Raw genomic sequence first — 20888 nt, 5'->3', positions numbered from 1 at the left:
AGTAATATTCTTTGTTAGAGTATTGGTTCTTACTAGTCAAAATTACAAAAATTTAACTGAAAACAATGAAAAATTCCCGGAATTCTAAAATATTCCCGGGGTTTTCCCGGTTTTCTCCCGGTTGTGCCCAAGGGAAAGCTGGATCTCTTTCCCGTCTTGAGTAAATATGTGATACATTTTGTCTTTGGCCACAATTAGCTATGAAACAGCATGCTTGATGCTACAACCGCGTGCCACACTATGTGGAGCTCTCTCCTGTTGCTGCCAATACAAACCAAAGTATTCACTGGCACATGTGCTTTCAATCTAGAAAGACATCTTGACCTGTGCCTGCCTTTCTGTGCTGCATATAGTCAACATGTTGTTCACACAAGACAACTGTTTGAAGCTGCCATCTTTCAACCAGCTTGTTGAGAAAAGCCCTTGTCTGTGGGATAACACTATGAAATCGTGTTTGAGGGTAGATGTGACCAGCTTGACATGAAGGTAGATAGCAGTGGAAATGAAAGAAAGAGATACAAATTTGCTGTGGAATTTGTACCATAATTTTTAACTCATTATCTTCATTGTTGCAGTTTCTTACTCACATAATAAACCTATGGCTTTGGAAGATGATTGTAAAATGTTAATCATATTCTAAAAGCTACTTCATTTGAAACTGAAATGGAGGAAACCCTATTTAAGGTTCTGGAACAATAATCGCTGATATACAAATTGAGCTTTAAACATTGATAGGCCACAGTAACGTCCTCTCCAGAAGTGTTTATGACTGCAACTGAGCCAGAAATGTCATTTGTGCTATCTTCTTGTTGTCGTGATGCAGGTTACATCATGTATCATATCACATCACATCTTGTATCCTCTCAGTGGGAATGCGAGTGTTGCACTGATAAGTGTCAGGTCATGCGACCTTTCTTACTATGAACTGCATCGCCTCAATGTGAACTGCACCTAAGAAAACAGTAGCGGATAAATGTTTGACAAAATTACTTCAGTTTTATTTCAACAGAACAGTCAGCCTAAACTGACAATTATATAGGGACAAGAAGACATTAATCAATAACTGATAACACTGGTAATGGGAATCAGTTCTCTCCCTTTCTTAAGACAACACACACACACACACACACACACACACACACACACACACAGTGAGCTGCTGTGACGTCACTGAGTTAGTAGACTGTTATGTCTAGTGCCACTGGCTCTGGTGTAGTATTGACTATCCCTCTTGCAGCCCCATAACCAATACCTATGAGGAAGAGTTGGTACCTGTGGGTTGTGTCCTTAGAAGCTCTTTGCTTGCTGATATATATACGGGGCTCGCTGGCCCGAGAGGAGGCACTAAGTTTGGGGATTGGCAGTAGCATCGCAACAAGAGGCGGTCATGAGGTCCGAGCGGTTGAAGCCACGAGCTGTGCAAGGCGGCCCTGCACACAGCGAAAATACTGGAGTACTTCAACGGGGTCGGCATCAACTACAAGCAACAGGCCGACATTGAACATTCATTTCAGGCGACTGCTTGTGGCCTGGCTGCCCTCTTCTACCTGGGTTTCATCAGCACCACTCAGTAACTGCTGCGACACACCATGGATTCATGGAACTGCTTGCTGATAAAGGGGGGTAACATTCTGTAACCCTTGTGGTGATTAGTGTCATTATCTACTTGCCCTCATTATTTTCTGGTTTGTACCCGACCCTCAGGGTTTTACTTGGTTGGCTATTCAGTCGTAAATATAGACCATAGTATTGTACTAAGAAAATAGTTGCCATCTGAAAATCTGTCCCGTGATTATATTGCCTTTCCTTTCTGGTTTGTACCCGATCATTAGTGTTCTAATGAATCAGCTCTTGGTCATAAATACAGCCGGAATAATTGTACTAAGGCACAGGTTACCGTTAAACAAAAGAGGGGCTTTGTGGTTAGATTTGGATGTTAACCAGTCCAATTCTTTGATTGCAATTGCATTTCTCACTCATTCTGAACAACCTGCTGTACTAAGCTGTTCGTTACTGTGTTTGAAAGACCGGGTTATTATTGGTGTATTTTAGCTGGATATTATGAGTGAGTTCTCTTGTAATAAGTGTTCAAAGGCAATGTTTTAAGACATTCCTATAGAATGGTCTTAATAACTGATGATCAGTTTAACTTTGAAAATGTTAACAGCCAACTGTCACCAGGGCTTTAGTCAAAATAGAATTGTCGGAAGGGACGGGACGGGATCAAATCGCACCTCGGCTGTCAATTGAAATTAAGAGGTTGGTTGCTTTGAAGTAAGCCTTATCATTGTCATGTTGTTTCCTAATCTTTTTAACCATTAAGCACAGGTGCCCATCTTAACCCCAAGCCTTTCGACAAAGAGTTTTCAAATTAAAAGTTATGTCATCTGTTTTGAGTAATCGAGTCACTCTTTTCATCAATGACGCTTGTATAGTTCTCATGTGTTGCAGAAGAGCATTTAATAAGACAGACTGTGTCCAGTGCGGTAGTAAACACCGCGGTTTCATCCGATAACGGGTGGGCTGCTGGTCCGGCTGTCTTGTAATCATTGTCATATTGTTTGCTGGTTTGCAATACAGCACTTCAGTTTTCTTTTGCAAAAGCTTATTCAATTTAAGGTTTAAAGTCAAAAGAATTTTGCAAATTTGTTCATTTTGTTAAAGAAAATGTTATGGTTTTATATTGTTAAATGAACAGGTTGTGTGAAAAGAAAGTTATATTGGTGGTTCCTCCCTTCCACATTATCCTTAATTCCAGTAAGTACCATGTATCATTGGTAGCAGACCGTGGTTTTTGACCTGTCAGTGGAGGTTGTCAGGAGTTTCATTTCACACAACCTACTTCAGTCTAAATTTTGTACTTTATTCTTTTGGGACATAGTCTAATTATTCTCTTTTGTCCACAATCACACCATGGATCTACATCAGTTTTCCAGTATTTCGTACCTAAAACAGGATCAGTTCAAGTATGAACTGAGCATTAGGCAACAAAATGTTCACGGTATGGTGGGGGAGCTGGCAGCCAGGCTATGTACGGGCAGCGCTGTCAACACCACTATCCATTTCTGTCAGCACAGTCGGCAAGGTGAGCCAAAATTTACAGACTGTCATGGTAGCATTAAATCAGTTACAAGAAAAGCTCTCCTTTCTACAAAATAATCAACCAACCGTTAGGCAGGTGAAGCGCATTCATGCACAATTAGTCCACCTGGGCAATAGAATAAAGGATCTTAAAATTTTAGAAATCAGCCCTGGCCAGTCAGTTCTTTTGATCTGCAAATCCAAACTGCAGCTTTTGAATTAGGAAGTGGGGCTGATACAAATAACACAGAATGTGTTTCTGACAATCCAATAGCTGAAGGTGATCAGTCCCCCAAGGCCTACGTGATCGGTCTGGGGAATATTTTGCCCACCTCCCTAACCCAACGACGTATCTTTACTAGTATTCAGGAACTGTCAATTGAAACCATAGAAAATATACAACAGGTATTGTGGCTGCTAGTTAAGTTTGAGTTGCATGCTTATGCATTAAGGATCCCCCATCATGTAGTTTTTATCACACTCTAGCTTACGTAATCTGCTATTCAAAACCTTACAGCAGGGTAAGACGAGTGGGCAACTGAGGCAATCGGTCGTAGAGGTCAAGTTATCAGACCGTATGTGCCAAAAGCTAGAGTGTAGATGTTATTAGCACATGCAGGGCTCCGACAAATTGTTGTTTGAATATGTAGAGTGGGTTCTTGAGGCAGTATTAGCACTACATATGGATGTTCCTGATTCGAATTTAGTTGCTAATGGCTTGGAAGGTATTCGGCCTGAAGATAGGTCTTGGATCACACTCTTTCCTCATACGGTCACTCTACGCGAGTTAGAGAATCTTGCTAACTCTGTTATGAACTTGTCTTTTGCCGACAACCAGCGAAATGAGTTAATGGGAGGACATCAAAAATAGGTAGAGCATGCGGGTCAATAGAATCAGGGGCTTGTCCTAGATGCGACGCACATGACAATTTGGTACGAAGATGCCCAGTTCCAAGGGCACCTTGCGCTGAGAACTGATGCTAGGCGGGAGCGGGTTCACATCCTCTGAAACAGGGGTGGTGTACTCATATGCAGGCAGCCACCACACATACCTTACCATTTGTTTGTGCGGCTATAGGGCATGAATCATTGTGTGGGTTACTAGATTCAGGCAGCTCTGTGTCCCTCCTTAATTACGAGTGGTTTACTGAATATGGACACTTATGTAGATTATCTCCAGTATGTCTGCCAATTGATAGATGTCAGGCGGCCAGTGGCCAAGAGTTACTTCTGTGTGGGGTAGTGCGGTGAAATCTTTCTGTGTGTGAATTTTCATGGCCTGTCAAGTTTTTATTAGTTAAGGGACTGGTGCCTGACTTAATTCTAGGGCATGATTTCACCTGTAAGACTGGTATAGTGTTAGATTTTGGTACCCGGGTTTTTTATTTTTATTTCAAATTTTCCCCCAACATACAAATAGCCTATTGTTCATGTGCTCATGTGGAGATGGGTCATGACACCAATAGTAACAGGTGCATGCTTTGGATAGACCACCTCTCTAATCAGCAAGAGAAACAGTTACGTGAACTTTTGGTGGAATTTCCTGACATACTTTGTGACAGGTTGAGAGTCACAGACGTCATTAGATATCATATTTGTGTCATGGATGACATGCTGGTTCGCCAGTCTCCATATCGCTTGTCACCATCTAAGATAAAGATATTGTGGCACAAAATTGAGGGCTTGTTAAAAGACAAAGTCATAAGACCATCCACTCCCTGCCATGCTTCCCCCATTTTCTTAGTACCTAGGTTAGGGGCAGGATTTCTGACCTGTGGTTGATTGCAGGCTTCTCAATAAAAAGGTGATTTTGGAACTGATGCCATTGCCTGATCTCCGCAACTGTTTCACCTGGTTTTCTGGATCATCTTGGCTTAAGGTCCGAGATCTTAATCAGGCTTATTATCAGATACCCTTAACACAGGAATCCAAGTATCTCACTGCCTTCGCCACAGATTGGGATTTATATGAGTTAAGCCAGGTTCCATTTGGTTTGTCAACCTGTGCAGCAGTATTATCCTGTTTATTGGGTAAATAGTGAAGGCAGCAGAAGATCAAGTAGGTAAAAAGACAAGGGCTAGTAGAAATCCTTGGGTAACAGAAGATATATTGAATTTAACTGATGAAAGGAGAAAATATAAAAATGCAGTAAATTAAGCAGGCAAAAAGGAATACAAACATCTCAAAAATGGGATCGACAGGAAGTGTAAAATGGCTAAGCAGGGATGGCTAGAGGACAAATGTAAGTATGTAGAGGCATATATCACTAGGGGTAAGATAGATACTGCCTACAGGAAAATTAAAGAGACCTTTGGAGAAAAGAGAACCACTTGTATGAATATCAAGAGCTCAGATGGAAACCCAGTTCTATGCAAAGAAGGGAAAGCAGAAAGGTGGAAGGAGTATATAGAGGGTCTATACAAGGGTGATGTACTTGAGGACAAAATTATGGAACGGGAAGAGGACGTAGATGAAGATCAAATGGGAGATATGATACTGCGTGAAGAGTTTGATGGAGCACTGAAAGGCCCAAGTCAAAACAAAGCCCCGGCAGTAGACAAAATTCCATTAGAACTACTGATAGCCTTGGGAGAGCCAGCCCTGACAAAACTCTACCATCTGGTGAGCAAGACGTATGAGACAGGTGAAATACCCTCAGACTTCAAGAAGAATATAATAATTCCAATCCCAAAGAAAGCAGGTGTCGACAGATGTGAAAATTACCGAACTATCAGTTTAATAAGTCACAGCTGTGAAATACTAGCGTGAAATCTTTACAGACAAATGGAAAAACTGGTAGACGCCAACCTCAGGGAACATCAGTTTGGATTCTGTAGAAATGTTTGAAGATGCGAGACAGTACTAACTCTACAACTTATCTTAGAAGATAGATTAAGGAAAGGCAAACACACATTTCTAGCGCACTTGTATATTTAGAGAAATCTTCTCACAATGTTGACTGTACTACTCTCTTTCAAATTGCGAAGATAACAGGGGTAAAATATGGGGAGCGAAATGCTATTTACAATTTGTACAGAAACCAGATAGCAGTTATAAGAGTCGAGGGACATGAAAGGGAAGCAGTGGTTGGGAAGGGAGTGAGACAGGGTTGTAGCCTATCCCAGATGTTATTCAATCTGTATGTTGCGCAAGCAGTAAAGGAAACAAAAGAAAAATTCGGAGTAGGAATTAAAACCCATGGAGAAAAAAATAAAAAAATCTGAGATTCGCCAATGACATTGTAATTCTGTCAGAGACAGCAAAGGACCTGGAAAAGTAGTTGAACGGGATAGACAGTGTCTTGAAAGGAGGATATAAGATGATCATCAACAAAAGCAAAATGAGGATAATGGAATGTAGTCAAATTAAGTCAGGTGTTGCTGAGGGAATTAGATTAGGAAATGAGACACTTAAAGTAGTAAAGGAGTTTTACTATTTGGGGAGCAAAATAATTGATGGTGGTCTAAGCAGAGAGGATATAAAATGTGGACTGGCAATGTCAAGGAAAACATTTCTGAAGAAGAGAAATTTGTTAACATCGAGTATAGATTTAATTGTCAGGTAGTCGTTTCTGAAAGTATTTGTACGGAGTGTAGCCATGTATGGAAGTGAAATGTGGATGATAAACAATTTAGACAAGAAGGGAATAGAAGCTTTCGAAATGTGGTGCTACAGAAGAATGCTCAAGATAAGGTGGGTAGATCACATAACTAATGAGGAGGTACTGAACAGAAATGGGGAGAAAATGAACTTGTTTCACAACTTGACTACAAGAAGGGATCGGTTGATAGGACATGTTCTGAGGCAACATGAGATTTAGTATTGGAGGGCAGCGTGGAGGATAAAAATCATAGAGGGAGACCAAGTGATGAATACACTAAGCAGATTCAGAAGGATGTAGGTTGCAGTAGGTACTGGGAGATGAAGAAGCTTGCACAGGATAAAGTAGCATGGAGAGCTGCATCAAACCAGTCTCTGGACTGAAGACCACAACAACACTGGATAAAATTTTAGGTGATATAAAGTTTAATTGTGTCTTCAATTATTTAGATGATGTGGTAATATTTAGTGCCTCCTTTGAAAAGCAATTGGTGCACATCCAGAAGGTACAATCCAGGCTCAGAGATGCGGATATGACTGTGAAACCCTCAAAGATAACTTTGGCTAAGTGTCATTTCTGGGTCACTTGGTGCCTGGGACAGAATTAGCATTGATCAAGAACACACTACGGAGTTGAGGAATTTTTTGCAGCCACGAAATAAGAAGGAGGTTGCCCGATTTGTAGGGATGGCTAATTATTTCCACAGATTTGTCCCAACTTTGCGCAACTTGCAACTCCGTTAAATTTTTTACAAAGAAATAATGAGAAATTCATTTGGGCTGAAAGTCAGCAGGCAGCCTTTGAAGGAATCAAAACTGCAATTGCCAGCCCCCCCCCCCCCCCCCCCCTCCCCCAGGTTTTAGCCACACGTGACTTTAAGAAAAGATTTGTGGTCCAAACTGATGATTGCACTACTGGTGGGGCAGCAGTTCTTTTACATGAAGATCAAGATATCAGGCTTCCATTAGCATTTGCTTCCTGCGGTATATGAGTGTGAAGCATTAGTTGTGTTATTTGCCTTGGAAAAATTTTGGTTCTATCTCTAACATTGTGAATATGACCTAGAACAGATAATCAAACCCTTAGTTGGGTCCAAGCTCATCCTAGGTAGACAGGGCGTATTGCAAGATGCGCGGTCCACATTTCGGCTTCCCATTTTAAGGTTTGGCACATTAAGGGATCTGATAATCAGGTGTTGACACCCTTAGCAGGATGTTCCAACAGCACGAGCTTGATGGGGAAACACCAGAGTCACCTAGTATGTATGATTCGTACCGAGGTACCCAAACTGTTTAATAATTTGAAAACTGAACAAGAAGAAGACCCGTTGTGGGGGGGGGGGGGGGGGGGGGGGGACCTCGGGAAGCAAATACTCGATGGACAGGAATCCAATGACTATTTTCTGAAGAAAGGCATTCTGTGTAACTGCAGGAGTAGGTCTGGGGAAGCTTGAATTTGTCTCCCATGAACCTTAGTTATTCCGGTCTTACACGACTCTCCAGTAGGAGGGCATTTAGGTCTTTATAAACCCTTAGAGAAGGTCAAGGAGCAGCTGATCTGGCTGACACTTTTTATAAAGACATTAGAGGTATAGTCAAAGAATGCCGAGATTGTAAGAAGGGAAAACCAAGTAACTGCAATCGGAATGGGAAGAGCATCAGTTGGATAAATTGTTTGTTGATTACGTGGGCCCACTTCCATGAAAAAGGGCAATTCGTATATTCTCATAGTGGTGGCGCCAACTTCAGGTTCGTTTGGTTGATACCTAGCTGGGGTGTGACCGCTCTTATCACCATCTCCCATCTTGCTAGTATATTTAGGTGGTTTAGGCCACTGCAAGCATTTGTTACGGATAATGCTCCTGGCTTTCTGGCAAGGTCGTTTAGACAATTCTGTTTTGGCAATGGGATAAAACATGTTACCACCACACCTTATTATCTTCAGGCTTCCTTTGCCGAAAGGATTAACCACAACTTGAAGTCACGAGTTAGTTATTTACCACCATAAATCACCCAGGAAGTGAGATACCACTTTGCCCTTGTTAAACTTAGCGTTTAACTCCACGCGACATGAAGCATCCCAAGAAACACCAGCTTGCCTAATGCTCGCATATCCCATGCATTCCCCACTCTCCAATTTATGGGAGACAAATGGTCTTTTACATTCATCTATCACTCTGGAGGTTCTTAGGAAGAAATGGGGGCGAGCTTGGACAAATATCAGGAAGGCTCTTTATCGTCAGGTCTGTCACTGTAGTAGAAACAAGCGCACCTTTCAAGGGGAGGTAGGGGATCTTGTCTACATCAGGAATGTTCCTGGACGGACTTCCTCGGATAAATGCTTAGGGAAGCTTGCCCTGCTTTTTCCTAGGTCCACAATCCATTGTCAATCTTTTGGTCAGGGACCCAGGAAAGGGGAAGCTCATACAGGTTCATATAAATCAGATTGAACATTCCAGTGGAATGAGAGGTTCTTAGCTCTGAGGGAGGCTTGTTCAGGTTCGAGAGGGGGAGGTTGAGCCATGGTGCCGTTGAGTTAGTAAACTGTTCTGTCTGGCACCACTGGCTCAAGGGCATTATCGACTATCCCTCTGGCAGCCCCAGGAAGAGCTGGTATCTGTGGGTTGTGTCCTTAGAAGGTCTTTGCTTGCTGATATATATAGATGGGGTTCACTGGCCCAAGAGCAGGCACAAGATTTGGGGATTGGCGGTAGAGTCACAACAGGAGGTGGTCATGAGGTTCGAGCAGCAAAAGCCATGAGTTACACAAGGAGGCCCTGTACACAGTGAAGATACCAGAGTCAGTGTCAACTACAGGCAGCAGGCCGACATCCAGTCGATTGGCTCGCAACAATCGTGTCGGACGACCACTGATGGCCTGGCTGCACTCTTCTACCTGGCTTCCATCAGCACCACTCAGTAACCATTGCAACCGATCCACAGAACTGCTTGAGGATAAAGGGGAGTAACATTCTGTAACCCTTGTGGTGATTTGTGTCATTGCCTATCCGTCCTTGTTAGTTCCCACGGTGTGGGTGATTGCATCGGATACAGCTTGCACAACCTGGTAGAGACAACCCAACAGAGAGGGGCCAAAGGTAGCAACAGAGGCATACAACTATCAGTTAACTCTTTGAAGCCCCCAATGTGGTAGTCTGTTCACCTGGCAGTGGCAAAGAAGTGACAGGATCACTGGAAAGTGGTCGCATTCACAAAGAAGCCATGTAGTGACCGATGCAATGGAGCCACGAGACTGGGAGGGTGGGTGTGGGGAGAAGAGATTGCTAGATTGATATTGATAGCTGAAAAGGTGCTATGGGTGGGAGTACTACCACTGAGGAAAGAGACATCATGATCAGTAAGAAGATGGACAAGTAGAAGGCCTCTTCCAGAGAAAGTGGTACTCCCCCACAAGGGGTGGTGCTCACTGGAATCCCCAAGTACAGTAAGTAAGTAAGTGGCTTGCCTAGAGGTATGTAAATCCTGCAAATGGAGATCACCGAGGTCATTTATGCTCTCACTGCTGTAGCTTCCAACATGGTATGAAGGGGAATCCACTCAAAGAGCACATTGGTGTGAACTAATGTACAGACCTCACCAGATGCCCTCCCATGGCCAGCACATTTCTGACAGAATGCACAATAACCATGAAGCATTGGGGAATGGTCATTGGTCAAGTGCTTTCCTTGTAGAGCAAAGCAAATTGCAGAAGATGAGGAAATGAGGAAATCTGGCACCTCCAGGATCACTTGAGTAGCCTTGTCCTGTTTCTTCTTGTCTTTCACCTTCACAGCCTTTGGTGATCAAGATTCTTGGGTGGGCTTATTTGTGATGTGTGTGGGGATGGATGAAGACTGGGCAGCCCTGGGCCCCACAGGTCGCAATTCCTTCAGCCATCAGCTGGCGTCAGGCCTCTGACCTCAGGACGGCTGTCACCGGTAGATGCCGGAGGAGGAAGATACTGAAGACTGGGCAAACCAGTTAATGTAGAGGATGGTGTTCCATGCAACTGACACACAAAGGTAGTTGTTCACATGGACTATGTTGTGGAATGACAGTCCACAGTTACCACATTTTGGGTCCGCCGTGTACCAGGCCGACATATGACCAAAGCACAAGCATCGGAAGCACGTCGTGGATGGTAAGACAATGTTTCACATCACACCTGTAAAGCATGACTAACTTTTTCTGAAAGGATGTTCCCTTCAAAGTCTAAGATAAAGGCACCATTATCTATTCTGTTATCCTTGGGACTTTTATGGACATGTAAGACAAAATGTACGCATCAACACTCAAGATTAGCCCACTGCTCCTCATCTATTTGGAGGACAAAGTCTCGGTGGACAGTGATTCCTTGGACCACGTTCAAAGCCTTACATAGGATGGTCATTGCTGTATCACCCAGACATTCAAAAGCCTGCAGAGCTGTAGACTGTGCAGCAGAGCAGACTTTAATCAGCACTGACACAATATGAATTTTTCCCAGTGACTTCTTCAAATTTGTCTTCAATATGTACAACAAAAAATAACAGCTGTCACAGTAAAAGTATCCCCTTCAGTTTCAATACATACTAAATATTGGATAAATTGTTCTGCTCCTACACTTCTGGTTTGTAATTCTTCCAATGGGGTAGCCAGGATAGGGAAAACAGTAGAGTTATAACTATCAGCACTGAAATTTCTATAGCTGTCCAATGAGATGGCTCCATCAGAATGGTGATTGCTTCGATGCAATTTTGTAGGTTTCATATGTGGAACGTCTGTCCTGATGCAACCTACTCCAATAAATAGCTCTCCCCAAGGGCACTACCAGGTCACAGTGAAGGCCAACAAGCACAATGGCTGTTTCCACAGTCCTGATGCCCCAGAAAGATGTGTACCTACATCTTGGCACGGGTGAGGAGCTAGCATCTCTGATTCATGTGTTTTTGGGGGCTGTGGGCTCAACTGAAATGGTAAATAACCACCCGATCATGCTAATGCATTGGCTTTGAAGTACAAATAAGAGCCTATGCAGGTATTGCATGCACATGATCTTTGAAACTGCGTGCAGTAGGTGCTATTTAAGATGTCCCTCAGCCATTTCATACTACAGGAAAATTTGGAAAATGAAGACAAACTCAGAAGACAGAACCTGGGGAATAGACGGGTCAACATCAAAGGCTGCCACCATGAGAATGACAGCTAGAGAAGGAAGGATAGTCAGAGACGAGAGATTGCAACACAGAAAAGTAAATAAATGCTACCATTGCATAAGGACCTATGCATGAAATGCACACGCACATTCACTCCGTCATGAGCCTCCTGAGGGGCTAGAGCCTCTGGCATACCAGTTCACTTCTCAGTAATCCATTAGTTATCTAAATGAGGAAATCACAATTGTTTGTTGCTGTATGGAATCTAGAGTGTATAAACTGCTATTGTCAGCATGCTCGGCCACGGTTTATTGGGGGCCATTCATGTTGACAGACAGCTTGATGGTTATCATGACCACGTTTAACTAATCACAGTGGTTGCAACTTATCTTGTAGATCACAACCAGGGTGTATACGTGGACAAGGAAAAAAAATTCCCGGGTTTCCCGGTTAAAAATACAGTTTCTCCCGGATGAAAATACACTTTTTCCGTGTAATTAAGTGACAGTATATTTTCCCTCGGAACTGTAAAACTTATCAATCCTTTGGATGTTTTTATACACGGGCATAGAACTTCCCGCACATTAGAAAATGAAACTTAGGGAAGAAAACTCCTTTTTGGAAAGATTTTTGATGTGCAGCAACATGTACGCTGCATATTTTCATATTGCGAAAGTATAAATTTGGATTCCACTAAACACTGCATGTTACTTTCCGAACCATTGTAACCGAGATTGCGATGCGCTTTTGTAAGCCAGTCATAGCTCTTGTCACGTGATCCCGCCAGCCGATGACTGGATATTCAGGTGATTTAGTCAGCTAATACCAACATCACTGTTAAGTAGTGCGGATACACAAACAGGAAAAGTTAATGTTTTAAATTAATATACATAGCGTTGCTACAAGAAAAGCAAAGGTTTCACATATAATATTGGTCTCTAATGTTAATAAGCTTCAAGAGAAGCTAAGCTTTCACATATGTTGATATTTTTTGAGCGTGTTACGCTTTAAGATATATCATCGCACAAATATGCCTGTAAAATTTTTAGCCGAGTCTAGTGATTTGTCCTCAAAGTTTTCCACAAATAAATTAGTTACCACAGAGGACAGAGAGCTTCCCGTAGCACTACATCAATTTGGTCACAATAACGACATGAATGTCTGATCTTCTGGGCTCGAAATACTTCTAAATGGTTCGTCATCAAACGCTCTGTGGTTTAAGAAATTCATCGTACATTCTCGCACATAGTTCAAGTTGCGTTACTTTGAAAGTAACGTTTTCAAACCACCATTCGCAATATTTTCCCGCGACCTGTTAGAAATAGGTTCGTTTCAGTAGTCGTCAGAGAGGGCCAGATAATGCGCCACTGCGCTTTGGCAGCTGCTATGATGCAGGAAGCCCGTGTTCGTGCGTGTAAAACAGTAAAAGATGTTACATTACGTCATAAAAGAAGGAATCAGAGGACACTCCAAGAGCATCGGATTTTCGTGAACCATACTAAAATGGCACATTTAAAGTGCATACTTAAAGAGCACATTCGTATGTACAGATTCCCAATGAAGTAGGCCTCGGCCTGATATAAAGCTTTTCAGTGTGGGTTTCGGGATGTAAATTTTCTTGGAGTACCGGTACTGTACTAATTCATTTTTGATTCTTTACTATGGCATAATGCCATACATGCTAGAAGATAAAAACATGCACTTGAAATACAGTGAGCAGTTGAAATTAGCCAATAGTGCGGAACTAAACACTTTGTTTCAAACACATTGACTGCCTCAAATTTCTTCAGCAAATCGACAAAAATAACTTCATTGTTGTGCAAGGTGATTAATGCATGCCTGTCAGAAAAGAGGAAATAAAATAAAATCTGAAACTAATAACATATATTAGCCTTCCGTAAATATGTGAATGTATTTTCATTCACTTGATAGCTCCCGGCCACAGAAATCCATTTTGTTTTTATTTGACGTGAGAGCAGTAAATGAAGAGGAAACAGCAAATTCACTAAATGTAAACACAGGGCACGTGGAGACTACACACTTCCCCACTATAACACAGACTGCTCTGCGCATCAGCCTCGGATCTACGATATTTCCGAACCGGGGCAATACTAAGATAGTGGCACCCTCCCCACAACCCGCCTCCCCCCGCCCCCATCCCTTGAGCGTTTGAGATATGACATCAAAATTTAAAAAATCAAATTTTCAAAAACATGTTCATTTTGTAGCCCACGTCTTTCTGAAGAGTCTGATACATAAAACATATTTGTTCGAGGAAATGCGAGACATGTTATTTGGTTTTAAGTTTGCCAGGGTGCAGTGCCACCCCTCTTCACACAGCAGTCTTCTATCACACGTCACTGTATTTTGCTCCGTGGAATTGAAATGTGTATATTTTGTACTGGATGCCATCAAACTATATTCAGGACAGTGTAAATTGAAATGTCCTGTGGTGCCTCGCCTGCTCCCAGTCGCCCGGTTTGACATCCTGCCCCTCTTTTTTTTTTTTTAAAAAAAAAAAAAAAAATAACCCTCACAATTAATACTGGATGGGATTATTTGTAATCGGGAGGACAAGAACTCTTCAGAAAATTTGCACTCTTTATTGCCTGTTAGCTAATAACTTGCTGTTTTGTGTGACATAAAATTAAATATAGGATGCATAAAGCCAGTGAAGACAAGAGACAAGCATTATAGTACATATTTCTTTAATCCTTAGGTCCTAGCACTGTTTTCTCTTTAATCTTGATACAGCTTTACATGGCATGCTTTCCTTTCTGTTACAGAATCTATTACCTCATCAAAGTTCGTCAATCGTTTTCCTATATGAAAAATCGAAATATCGTTGTCTACTATTAATACAAATAGTACCCAATACTGGTGTGGTTTCTCGATCTGATTACGTCTATTTTGTCGCTGCCTGCTAGATAAAACAAAATAGGTGTTTCTAACACTGCAGAAATTGTAACACACACCAAATAAACGAGACTGTTTTGGCATAAATGGTCATTTTTTTAACATGACAGAATATAATTCGCGAAGACCAACATAAAATGCCTATTAGGCCTACTACAAGGAAAAAGCATTGTTAGAAAAAAATTTCACATTTCATTCATGCGCTCCAGTTTCTCGAGGATGAGATCGAAAAGTAGTAGTACGAGATTTTTACACAAATTTGGAATCGTCATTTCTTCCCTAATTTATGTTATGTTCCCATTTCTTCTCCTTCCTCATTCTATCAAGAAACTTTTCATGACTAATTATGGAACTATTCCTGCCTTTGTCAAAACTTATTCGCCGGTTAACTTCACTAACCCTGCCAGAATCACGGCTTTAGTTATCCCTGATCATTCTCCGGTTAGGCGTTGTTATGTTCGTACAAACCATTTTCCGCGCTACTTCCAGAATAGAACTTAAGAGTCTGCTAGACGGGGATTGTACAACTGGCCCTTACTAGTGCAGCGATCTGGCCAAAAATTTTCTGACAAAATTTCATTTTCCTGGATACACCGAGAGGATAATACGTAATCTTTCTTACCTGTTATTCCTGTTAGTCGTTCATTTCCACTCTGCTAGTCTGAATCTACGGATTTCCCTAGCAATTATAACGCTGATCATTCGCAAACCCAAGCGACAACATAATACGACAGCGATCGGCATTCACTTGTTCGGCTTTACTCTTCTCAGCTTGTATAGCCCGGTCCCCTTTTGCCTGCAGGAAAGTTTATTTCTAGATGCGACGAGGATTTCCCTGACAGAGACTTCACGTACACTATGCACGCATTCAAAAATCAACTTATGATTTTTTTTCCCTCATGTGATGAAACTGCTGATGTCATCGGTCCCTAGGCTTACACACTACTTAATCTACCTTACACTAACTTACGCTAAGGACAACACATACACCCGTGCCTGAGGGAGGATTCGAACCTCCGACGGGGGAAGCCGCGTGAACTGTGACAAGGCCCCTAAGACCGCATGGCTACCTCGCGCGGCTTATGATTCATTCAGACATCAACTTACAGAGTGTGTTCAAAAACCAACAGGGATGCGCATCAAAATCGTATGAGTAATCGATAGAACCAACATGCGCTGGATACTAGGCGCTTTGTGAAACAAGGTTTTCTCCCCTCAAGAATATGAATTTGGCACCCCTCCCCTAACCTCATAGATCAGGGCCCACTGCGCATGCGTGAATCTGGCAGCTTGGGTGCGGCAGTAAAATTTTTCCCAGTTGCATCTGGCTGCTTGCTGCGACTGCTTACACAGCCAACAGCCCTGTTTCTGTCACCAGAAATGGGAAAAGGTACTACTCATACGCCACTCAACTGCGTATGCACATGAGCCTGCTTGTAACTGCTAAAACGAATCTAATGAAAACAGCTGTGACGTAATGCTCATCGGAGGCAATTTGTTGTTATGAAGCACTGCATAGTCTTCCTAAAGCCTTTGATACATTTTGCTGTTGGCAAACGCTTGTATGAGCACTGTGTTCTGTTGTTGTATATGGCACATTTCCCATGCAATTTATGTTTTATTTTCATTTTTTTCTCATTAACGTTTTATTGTTGCAGTATTATTCTGCAGTAGTGGGATTCAGTAATATCTTTTGTTAGAGTATCGATTCTTACCAGTCAAAATTACAAAAATTTAACTGAAAACTAAAACAATGAAAAATTCCCAGAATTCTAAACAATTCCCGGGTTTTTCCCGGTTTTCTCCCGGATGAAAAAATTCCTGGATTTTTCCTGGATCTCTCAGTTGTCCCGGGTCGTATACACCCTGCACGACTGATTTCACAGGTAGCCTTGCTTTTGATGGGACAGGTGATGCTTGTAGCTGGACTGGAGTAGTTGGCAGTGGGAGGATGTATGGGACAGGTCTCACATCTATGTCTACTACAGAGATATGAGCCATGAGGCAAGGGGTTGTGTAGGGATGGACAAGGATACTGTGTAGGTTCAATAGGTGGCGGAATACCACAGTGGGAGGGATGGAAAGGATAGTGGGTAGGACATTCCTCATTTCAGAACATGGCGAAAGGTAGTTACAAGCCTGGTGGAGAATGTTGTTCACTTGCTTCAATCCAGGGTAGTACTGAGTCACAAGGGGAACACTCCTCTGTGGCCAGACAGTGGGACACTGGGAGTTGGTGGTTGACTGGAGAGATGAGGCATGGGAGATTTGTTTTTGTAAAAGGTTGGGAGGGTAATTACATTCTGTGAAGGCTTAGTGAGACCCATGGTATATTTTGAGAGGGACTGCTTGTCACTACAGATGTGACAGCCATGGGTGGCTAGGCTGTATGGAAGGGACTTCTTGGTATGGAATGGGTGACAGCTGTCTACGTGGAGGTATTGCTGGTGGTTGGTAGGTTTGATATGGGCGAAGGTACTGATACAGCCATCTTTGAGGTTGAGGTCAACATTGAGGAAGATGGTTTGTTGGGCTGAGGAAGACCAAATGAAGCAAATGGGGGAGGTGTTGAGGTTCTGGAGGAAAAGACAGTGTGTCCTCACCCTCAGGGGTTGTCAATTTGGAACCTATAGGAAGTTGGGAAAGGTAATGTTCAGTAGTGACTAGGCCATGGGCATTACAGATGTTAGTGTAAAAGGAGGTGGTATCAGTAGGGATGAGCAAGGCAACGTGTGGTAAAGGAACAGGAACTGTGAAGCGCCAGTGGAGGAAATGGTTAGGTTTTGTTATATAAGAGGGTAGGTTGCAGGTGATAGGCTCATGGTGTTGAGCTACGAGAGCAGAAATTCTCTCAGTGGGGACCAGTAAGTGGTGAGGAGAGAGGTGGACCCCAAGGAGAGGTTCGGGGATGGGCCTAAAGATCTGAGGAGAGACTGGAGATCCTGCTGAATTTCTGGACTGGGGTCACTGAGGTTGGGTTTGTAAGTGGATGAATCTGACATCTGGCGGAGCCCTTCTGCCAGGTAATCCCTGCAGTTCGAAACAACAGTGGTAGAATCTTTGTCAGCAGGTAGGATAATAAGTTTGGGATCAGATTTCAGGTGGTGGATTACTGTTCTTTTGTGTGGACATAAGGTTAGATTTTATTTTGAAGGATTTGGGGAATGACTGTGAGGCAAGGTTTTGAGGTTAAGAAATTCTGGAGAGTTAACAGGGGGAGATTTCAGTGAGTGAGGGTGGATCATGTTTGGAAAGAAGAGTGAACTAAGCCAGGCAAGGTTCAACCTGTCCCATACATCCTCCCACTACTGCTGCCACCGCCGCCACCACCTACTCCATCAAAGACACAGCTACCCGAGATATCAGCCATGTGATCTACACACTAAGCTGCAACCACTGTCATTCATTCTATGTGGTCATGACAACCAACAAGCTGTCTTTCTGCATGAATGGCCACCAGCCAAATGTGGCTAAGAAACAGCTGGACCACCCAGTTGCTGGGCACATTGCCCAACATACCATTCTTCATTTTAATGACTGCTTCACACCCTGTGCCATCTGGATTCTTCCTACCGACACCATCTTTTCTGAATTGCACAGGTGGGAACTGTCCCTGCAATATATCCTACATTCCCACAATCCTCCTGGCCTCAACCTTCATTAGTTATTGTTCTTTACCCACCCGTTCCATTCCCTGTTCCCACTCCACAGCCTTCTATCCCACATACCCACCCACAGTCATTTTGCTTCCATGTTTTTCTGCTCCCTGCTGTCTGTCCTCCCGTCTCTCCACCTCATCCCTGTATACTCCCGTAGGTAGCATTTTACTGTACCCATCCTTACCCTGCTCTGCTCCAGCTACCCCAACCATCAAGGTTGCTTCTCCTACTATGTGCAGTTGCTCACAGTTTGGCCCTGGCAGCCAGAGACTGTGGTCGTGTGTGTGTGTGTGTGTGTGTGTGTGGTGTGTGTGTGGTGTGTGTGTGTTGTCTATTTCTGAGGATGACCTTCTTACCAAAACTTATTTTTTGTGCCTGTCTGCGACTCAATGCCTCTGCTACGTGGCAAGTAGCAATCTATCCTTTTCATAATATTGTCATTATTCCATCCTGGATTTTCAGCTGTTTAGTTATTGTACTGTATGATGAACAATACAAAATTCGTGACACATTGTTAACCAAGACCATTAAGATATGCATACTATTCTGATAATCATTAGTGCATTCTCTTTAGATTTCATGACACTGATAAGTATCACTTTTGAAAATTGTAAAATGTACTTTGTAGGCACAGGAACTATTTAATATCTCAAACAGATTCACATTCATCATTCAAAAATTTTGATATTGTAATGTAAACTTTGTGATTACCTTGCTATCTTGGCTAAAAGTACTGCTATCTGTGTCGCAACTTGGTTTACAGGTTCATGGAAATTAGACACAAGGCCACGGCGAAGAGTAACTTTCTCCTCTTCTGATATAGCACTGAAACATTTGTTTAAAGTTGTCAACACAGCTAAAAGAAAAATACGTAAAATATTGAAATGTGCTATTTTGGGCATGCAAAACAAGGCAATGATGAAAGAAGATATATTCAAATAATTACAGAATTAAGGAAAGTCTAAGTCAAGGATAAGTATAAAGTTAGTCAGTTACATGGAAACTCACTTTGGTGCAGTTTTGCGCCAAAAACGATCCACACCATTCTTGAAATAAAGTACTGCGAGCCAGCGCACGTTAACCTCAATGGAATGGTTTGTGAAAATATTCTGAAAAATATTTTTGTACACAGTAAACCTGACGGCTTGAAAAAAAATATACAAAAGAAATAACCTCCAGAGTATCTACAGAAAAAAGCAAAAAATGGTGTCTACTTTTCATCCTTGACAGAGTGTTGTTGCTATATTTGTACCTTATGTTCTGGTTCATAACACATTTATTTTTAGACATTCAATCAAAAACGAAAATTCCATATGATAATAAGTGCAGTTAATAAAGAATAACCCAACAGCAACTCACAATGGAACCTACTGTCTTGCTTGTAAATAATGATAGGAATTTTTTTAGTCAAAAAGCTTGTATGTGGGCAGCTGAAAACAGCTTAGTCTGCATGAGTAAATGAAACAGCATAGAATTCTGGTGCCGTGACAGAACAGACATTGAGTGCCTGATACACATGAGAGGCACCACTAAACAGAAAGTGAAGCTCCTTAATGAGACTTAGCTACACTATACAGATAAAAGTTTGCATTAATCCCAGCACAAGAAAAGGGGGATTGTCCTCCTTCCTTCGAGATCCCTAACGGTAAGCAACACCAACAATTTTCTACTTAACAATGAATACATAAAACTAAACACATAACGTCAACAACATTATTGATTTTCTAGTTCCACAAATAATACATGTACATACAACACATATTTAAAAAATTACCAGAAGTATGGAGTAGAATCCAGGTTCAGTCTCCCATTCTCTTAGCTTGCTCTCAGCATCAGGTAGGAGTTCCACATTTTGACTAGCTGCTTGTCGAAGTGCACCTAGCACCATTTGTTGTGGTGCTGAGATTTCTGTCATAATGAACAGCTAGGCGCCTTTACGGCGCTGAAAGAGAAAAAATAAATCTTATCAGTCCCACTGAGTGGATACATTTCCTGTCTTTTTCACACCTCTTCTACCTTTTAGTAACTTATTCCTGTGTTTCATTTCTCTGCCTTCACAATACCTACACGGCCTGCACAATGTAAAAGAAAATTTAAATTTTGAAACCCCGTAATCTATCACCTATGTTTGAGTCATTCATTTAACTTTAATCTATATAGATTCTTGCAAAGTGTTCTACACAATATTCAGTACAAAAGTACAACTATTAGTGTTGTAAACTAACAACAACATTTTACATATATTTAAATCATAATTTACTGCTACACTCTCCACATTCAGATCAAAGACATCTATAGTGCCAACCTCCAAGTCTCAGCTTGTTTCACTCCAAATACTTCCACTGGGAAAGAATGAATTCATGACAAAGCATCAGATATTGGGGTTAAAATACACTGGATGCATCTTTGTAGAACTTGGATCTGCAAGTGTGTTTTTGACAGGTGCAACTTCTCCCCATGAAGACTTGTCCAAGTGTTACCCAATAAAAATAAACCA

At 42.1% G+C, this 20888-nt stretch overlaps 1 protein-coding gene across 4 annotated transcripts in view; it reads right to left on the bottom strand.

The window, feature by feature from the left end:
• Positions 1 to 20888, bottom strand: part of LOC126412880 (importin-11) — a 171303-nt gene that overhangs the window by 134551 nt on the left and 15864 nt on the right. For all 4 annotated transcript variants that reach the window (XM_050082767.1, XM_050082766.1, XM_050082769.1 and 1 more), the window contains exons 2-4: positions 20166 to 20333; positions 19400 to 19500; positions 19103 to 19216 (exon numbers count right to left, since the gene is read on the bottom strand). In XM_050082767.1, coding sequence (XP_049938724.1) covers positions 19103 to 19216; positions 19400 to 19500; positions 20166 to 20306 — 356 coding nt within the window. In that variant the 5' untranslated portion in view covers positions 20307 to 20333. The remainder of the gene's footprint in view (positions 1 to 19102; positions 19217 to 19399; positions 19501 to 20165; positions 20334 to 20888) is intronic.

This window comes from Schistocerca serialis, chromosome 7 (assembly GCF_023864345.2).
Source record: "Schistocerca serialis cubense isolate TAMUIC-IGC-003099 chromosome 7, iqSchSeri2.2, whole genome shotgun sequence".
NCBI classification, from domain to species: Eukaryota; Metazoa; Arthropoda; class Insecta; order Orthoptera; family Acrididae; genus Schistocerca; species Schistocerca serialis.
The sequence above is the reverse complement of the archived record's forward strand: the minus strand, read 5'-3'. Positions and strand labels throughout refer to the sequence as shown.